Consider the following 7,500-nt stretch of genomic DNA (forward strand, 5'->3'; position numbering starts at 1 on the left):
CGCCCAGATCCTCCCAGCTCCCCCTGACTCAATCTTTATACGACACACACACACACACACACACACACACACACACACACACACACACACACACACACACACACACACACACACACACACACACACACACACACACACAGTGCACACACACAGTGCACACACATATAGAGAGGAAGCAAGATAAAAAAGACATTGAGGGAGAGAAAGAGGCAAACCAAAATAAAACCCCAATAAAAGGACGGCTTTTAACATATTAAATCCAGCAGCAGAAGGAGAAGCGTCTCTGGGCCCCCCCTCTGCCAAACATCAAACAGCTCAGGACGGATAGAGGAGAGAGAAGCCATTTATTTTGCCTGGCTAATAAAAGCAGTGCGCCGCGCCGAGGCGCTGCCAAGACTGGGAGCGACAAAGCGCCACAGGCAGCAAGCCCCCCCCCCCCCCCCCCCCCCCCCCACACACACACACACACACACACACACACACACACACACACACACACACACACACCGTCCCCCCCCTAGCCCCGCCCGTTCTTGACATTCAAGAGCTGCTCTTATTTATTTAGCAAATTTACTTACTAAGGAGGTCAGAAATGAATTATTTGAGCGAAGATTTGCCTGGGAGCACTTCTCCTTTCCTGCTTTCCTCTGCGCTTCTTTAGCTTCAATTTCCCTTTGATTTGGCTCGGCATGCTTTTTTATTTGTGTTTCTTTTCTTTTTCTTCTTCTTCTTCTTCTTCTTCCTCTTCCTCTTCCCCGTTCCCTCCTGCAGCTCCAGGAATGTTCTGTTGTCGGGCGCGAGTCGCCGTTGGCGTGAGTTGCCGGCAGCGCCGCTAAAATAGTCGTTTTTGAAAATGATGTCCTCTGAGGCGGGTGCCAAGACAGGTTTATACCTTTGAACAGCACCGGCTCCGCTCCCCCCGTGGTGCCGCACAGAGCTCCTACAACACCGCCTCACCCCACCACAGCCGGCTCCACGCAGCCACCCCGCGCTGTAAATCAACAGGTTTGTTCCTGTTCAGAGAATACGTTTAGCATTTTTGCATCGGGGCAACATAGCCGGTCTGTAAACCAACTGAAACTAGCATGACAATAAAAACAACACTGTGTTATTCCCTACGTTGCCTTTCTAATCATAATTCCTATTACAACCGGCGCAGGCATTTCAATGCCTTTAAATAGGCCAAATGCCTTCCCGTATATTGCCCATAAATAATCATGTGCATAAAAAGCAACAACACGGCTAGTGTTGTTGCGCGGGTTGCAGCGAAACACGTCTTTAATTACCCACTTCCTGCTTTAAAGCCGTGTTTACTCCTGAGAAGAAACGGGCGTCAAGTCATTAAGAAGCGGAGAACACGTCTTTATTATCCTCTCGCAAGCGCAGATCAAACTGATTAGTGGAAATTTAAGGAGAAAAAAGGAAACCTTGGTTTTCCATTCCAGCCAGCTGGCGGTGGAGGGAACTCTCTGAGGACTCAGAGGGGGGGGGGGCCTTGGCGTCGCACTTTATCAAGATTTAATCACGGGGCCCGGCCTCCGGCCACGGGATATCAGAACCCCCCCCCCCGTTCCTCCCCCACCCACCCCTCATTCTTTCATACCGTGTGATGAGGCTGGATGTGTGTGAGCATGTGCATGTCTTCGGGGAGAAGGGAAATGGTGTGTGGGTGGTTGTGTGTGTGTGGAGGTGACGGCCAATGAGGTTGCGGCTGACTAGATTTACCTACTTCCTGGCAAGGGGGAAAGTGTGGGCTTGTGTGTGTGGGCGTCCGGTTTCATTTGAGGGTGAAACCCCCTTAATGGAGCAGGTGAACCCCAGACACGGGACTCCTCGCCTAACCACGTGTTTGCTCAGTCGAGTGCAAATTAGGTCTGAATGTGTCTGAATGTTGCCCTTGGATCTGAATCAGCTCTTTAAAAACCACCACAGGAGGTGGAGGAGGGGGAGGAGGAAGGGGAGGAGGGGGAGGAGGAAGAAGAGGGGGGATAGGGGTGAAGGGGGAGGGAAGGCGATTCAGAGACTTTAACCGCAGGTTTCACAGACCAATTTTCTCCCTCTAAATTCTCGCTCACCTTTTTTACTGCTCTGAGGCCTCGGAGGCTGAGCTGAACACAACAAACGGTGACAAGGCGCACCGGAGAACAGGACGGGAGGAAGAGGTAAATTGGACAGGAGAGCAGTGAAACGAGAGCGCGCGCGAGAGAGAGAGAGAGAGAGAGAGAGAGGGAGAGAGGGAGAGAGAGAGAGAGAGAGCAAGAGAGAGAGAGAGAGAGAGAGAGAAATAAAGATATCTGTAGAGAGAGAGCGAGAGAGAGAGAGAGAAGGAGTGCAAGCTGATGAGAGATGAAACTTAGAGACAGGGTTGGGATATGTATATGTTTTTATTCAGATGCAAGAAAAAGGAAAAGAACGAGCGAGAGCGGACCGAGTTGACACAGGTGGTGGAGGTAGGAGACGCATAAAGACAGAGAGAGAGAGAGAGAGAGAGAGAGAGAGAGAGAGAGAGAGAGAGAGAGAGAGAGAGAGAGAGATTGAGAGAGAGAGAGCAAACAGCACAAGAGAGAGAGAAAGCGAGGGGAAACGACGCCACAAAGGGACCACCAGCGGAGCGGCGAGAGATAGGATGTGGAGAGCGACAGGCTGGGGGACGCGTCGCCGGTCGCGCACGACAAACAGAGACAGCGTCTGACAGGACCCGGCGTCTCCGGGAGAGCGGAGGTGTCGCTGGGAATGTGAGTGGAGAGTGACAGCCCCTCTGATTGGTCCCAGCAGTGGGGATCATGTTGTGCCACTTCTTATCGACGGCCGCGCCATCTCTTAATGGCACGGCCAACATTTACATAGGGCCGTGTGTATGCATGTGCACGGTGTGTGTCACTGTGTGTGCGTCACTCAGTGTGTGTGTGTGTGTGTGTGTGTTTATGTATTTCTCACTGTGTGTTGCGTGTCAATGAGTGTGTGTGTGTGTGTGTGTGTGTGTGGGGGGGGGGGCTGTGCGTGTGTGTCATTATATGTGAATCAATGAGTGTGTGTGAGTGAGTTTATCTCCCTGATTGTGTGTGTGTTGGACTGATTGTGTGTGTGTGTGTGAGTGCGTGTGCGTGTGTGTGTGTGTGTGTGTGTGGGGGGGGGGGGGGGGGGGGGGGGGGGGGGGTCTGTGCACGTGTTGTGTTCAGCACACAAAGCCCCCTGGTGCACCTCATTAATCACACAGACTGCCAGCCACGTCACACACCCGCCAAATGCCAACGAACGAAAAGCGCCAAATGGCACGCATGTGCGGCACGTGTGTGTGTGTGTGTGTCTGTGTGTGTGTGTGTGTGTGTGCGCGCGTATGCCTGCATACTTGTTGCCGTTTGCATTAGGCAGAGAGGCCAGTGATGACTTCGAGTGATGCTAATGAAGGTGATAATGTCAGCCATGATGTCAGCTCTGTTTGGATCAAAGAGGAGCTTGTGAGGAGAAAACACACAAACAACAACAACTAAAATAAATAATAATAAAATGTTCAGACATTCAGATCGCAACCTAGCATTTATAATGGCTGCATTATATTATCGGGACACACACGTCCATAGGCACACGTTCCTGCGCACACACAGACACACACACACACACACACACACACACTAACACACACAAACACACAGCGATATAGGAACACAACACCACGGTAACAGGGGATAAACAAGCACAAGTGCAGACGTACCTACGGTGCTGGGTATGGGTGAAGGGGTGGTGGGTGGAGGGGGAGGAGAGCGCCCTGGGTGGGGGTGAGGGCGGTGCATGGATGGAGGTAGGGTGTGGTGGAGTCCAGGGGCGGGGCTGAGCCCGCAGCCCGCGGAGGAGGGAGGGCAGCTGGGCGGGGGACCTCGGTGGGGGAGGAGTCAGGACTCTGGTGGGGGTGGAGGTGGAGGTGAGGGCGAGGGGGATATGGAGCATGTTTGGCATCATAGAAAAGCTGAAAGACATGTTCCCATTTAGGGGCGCCTGCGCGCTCCAGCGTGTGACAGAACACTGCCGCGCGCGCTACGGCGCTTCCCCGGAACCCAATTCATCACACCTGTTGTTACTTTTACGAGGGACACCTGTGTTTTAAATGATATGCGGCCCATTTCTCCGGATAATGACGGATAAAATAGATACCGCCACAGGCCCCCCCCCCCCCGTGAAGACGATTTAGCATCATCGCCAAACGACCCGCGACCGGGATAGAGATGAATCCGTCACTGCGGCTTTAAAACAGCCCTCGTCAACGCCGCCCGATAATGAAGTGCCAACTGGAAGAATCCAGGCCGGCGTCGTCTCTCTAGGCGGCCATGTTGTTCAGCTCGGCTCTCCCCCCCTTAAGAGTTCAGTGGGAGTTTACTGCCCACACAATCCCCAAACAGCCGCCGTCTCCGACGCCACTGGGAGACACGCGCTCACATTATTCAATAGACAAATGCTAATGGCACAGCGCATAACAACAACAACAACAACAACAACAACAGCAGCAACAACAGCAGCAACAACGACCCATAACTCATAAACCCAACCATAACCGCGGTGTTGTTCCGTGTTTTTGTGCGTGCAGGTGCTCGGGGGAGGGGAGGGGGGGGGGCATGTCTCCGTCTCACTGGGGATGTCATGCTAATGTCTGCATACGTCCGCATTATGGTTTTGGCGGTGTGAGTGATGCCGTAGGTAGGGGGTTCATCCCATACACGGAGCGTTTACAATCCATCATGCCTCCTTGCCAGCGACAAATGGCGTCTGGTGTTGTCGCCGGCGATCAAAATGTCAACGCCGCTCCTTTAATACGGCGCCTACAGCCAACCTCCGAGATTACCTTCCACATTTAGAGCGATAAAAACAGGAGCACACGCTTTTGTTTTCGTTTTTTCCCCTTTACGTTTCCCATCCCTGCCAGGGAGAGAGACTATTTTCTACCGCGGGAGAAATTCGCTGGCAGTGAAATGGCTTTGGGTGCTTTTCAGCACAGCTCCCCATGGACATCCCCGCGGAGAGAGAGGCGAATACCCAACAATGGATAGAGCAAAGTGCCTGAAACCCCCATATTCTCTCCAGCGGGGAGAGATTGTAATGCTTTGGTGGCTCCTCGCCTCCTAATCCCACTGCTTTCTGGTGCGGTAGAAACTATGGTATCAATTCAGGGCTTTTTTTCTTCTTCTTCTTCTACTTCTTCGTACCCGTTGTCAATGTCACTCAGGAGATCGTGGCTCGGTTTAACTCTATGTGGGCTAAATGTTAACACTTTGTCACACACGCTCTTCAAGGCTGTCGCGCAAACTGAAAGAGATTCAGCTCATCCACTCTGCATTATACAGCATTCACCGCTCATTGCACAAGACAACAAGAAAAAAACACACTATGGTTTCCAATCACTTGAAAGATTACCACTGTGTCCACCGCCACGCACAAGCCTCTCTTACCGGTTATGGGAGATGGCTGGGGAGGCCGGAGCCACGTCCTGGGCCTTGCGGTTGGAGTTGCCCAGTGAAGGAGGACCCATCCCTGGGCCCGACGGCTGCGGCATGCCGGGGGAGCTGGGAGCCATGGGGTGGTAGGGCCTACCCTGGCTGCCCATGGTGGGGCCCCGGCCCCCGGGGGGAGGCTGTCCGGGCCCCTGGCCGTGCATGGGGCTGCCGGCGTTCATGCCCAAGCTGTTGGTCATGCCCGGCCCGGGGACGCTGTAGCTGGCGTTGGAAGTGCCTCCGTAGCCGGACTGTCGGGGGTAGTTTCCTGGAGGACGACATGAGCGACAGGGAAGGCCACGAACAGGGACATTGCATGGAGGGCATTAATGGGGCTGTGTTTGCAATCACCAGCGGTGTGTATCTGTGTTTACTCTATGAATGTGTTTTACATATTTTCTCATTGTTTCTCATTTTTTATCCCATTATCTTTTTTATCTTCGATAGTTCCATGTATTTTATTTTTGTTTTCCATTACGTGCCTTACTTTCATTATTGGAATAACCTTGTATGGGCGTGCGTGTGTGTTGTCGGTGGCCTAGTTGCTCTGTATGTGGAAGCGCACTTAGATGTATCGCTATGCGATGGCCTTCATAAACAAAGGGAGAGGCAGCACTGCAAATTGGCAGCAGATAAGAGCGGGGATTTACTTTGTTTTTCAAAGAAAGCGCTTATTAAGTACCTGCTGACTCGCCATCTGCTATTCACACACCTATATCAGCGCGAGCCCCCGTTTCATCAAACTTGCATATATACAGTATATATAATGTAGTGGAGTATATCAAATAAATATTAATGCCACACATTCACAACGGAGCCAGCTCTCAGAGCTTTTGATTTCATGGCCACTGCGAGGCACAATTGCACACGCTCCCAAAAAAAAAAAGGAAAATGAAATAAAAAGTACGATATAAATACAAAAAAAGAACTTTCCTGCTCTCTATACGTGGTCACGGACACGCTGTGTGGTTTGGGTGACATTTTTCACAGCTGTAGGTTGCCGGATGGCCATGGGAACAATTGCTGGGCTTAAGGCTGACTTTGTGAAACACTTGAGAAGCATTCTAATCTGCGGCTAATGCCTTCTCCCCTGCCCTGGGGGGCCGCAGGGGCCGCGGTGCCAGCAGCCCCACTAAGGCGCCCCTAAACCCCTCCATTTTGGCTCCCAAATCCCAGCTCTACTCCTACACCAGCTGTTATGGTGGCAGGAAAGAGAGAGCGAGAAGAACATAGGGAGAGAGCGAGGTAGGAAGAGACACAGAGCGGGAGAGAGAGAGAGAGAGAGAGAGAGAGAGAGAGAGAGAGAGAGAGAGAGAGAGAGAGAGAGAGAGAGAGAGAGAGAGAGAGAGAGAGAGAGAGAGAGAGAGAGACAGAAACATGCCTGTGTGTGCTCTCACACATGCAGACCTGCAGAGACTCAGGGAAGCAAAAAGGTAACGGGCTGTTGATGTGCCTTCAGCGCCATGTGCGCACACACACACACACACACACACAGGAGTAGACACACACAAACAAGAGTGGACACTAACACACACACAAACACACAAATCCACACACACGAGCAGACACACACCCACACGAGCGCGGGCACACAGACACACACACGCGTGAGCCTGCACGCACACAAAGACACACACAGACACTCGAGCACGCATTCATGTAAACACATACGAACACACACAGTTAAGGACACACATACACACACACACATCTCATCCTGTCTGCTCTGCAGGGGCTGGGACTTCAACAGTGATGGTTCCATCCAAATCCCCCCATAAAATGGAGAGGGGGAATGTGACGTCCCCTATTGTGAAGGGGGCTATTTATTTTGATTTGATTAAGGGCGCTTTAGTCGGGCCTCACAGCCTAATCCGCTGAGAATAAATGTCTGGAAAAGGGGATCAAGTCCCTTTAAAACCTGAAGGCTTTTTAAAGGGAAAGTCGAATGACAATATTCTGTGATGTAGAAGCGGGGGAAAAAAAAAATAGAAGGACCGAACCAAAAAAAACACACACACTC

The 7,500-nt window shown here is 51.9% G+C and overlaps 1 protein-coding gene across 1 annotated transcript in view; it reads right to left on the reverse strand.

The window, feature by feature from the left end:
* The window catches only part of LOC115544035 (AT-rich interactive domain-containing protein 1B-like), a 175,473-nt gene that overhangs the window by 23,954 nt on the left and 144,019 nt on the right, over positions 1–7,500 (reverse strand). The window contains 1 exon segment of the mRNA XM_030356787.1: positions 5,439–5,748. Coding sequence (XP_030212647.1) covers positions 5,439–5,748 — 310 coding nt within the window.

This window comes from Gadus morhua, chromosome 5 (genome assembly GCF_902167405.1).
Source record: "Gadus morhua chromosome 5, gadMor3.0, whole genome shotgun sequence".
Classification (NCBI taxonomy): Eukaryota; Metazoa; Chordata; class Actinopteri; order Gadiformes; family Gadidae; genus Gadus; species Gadus morhua.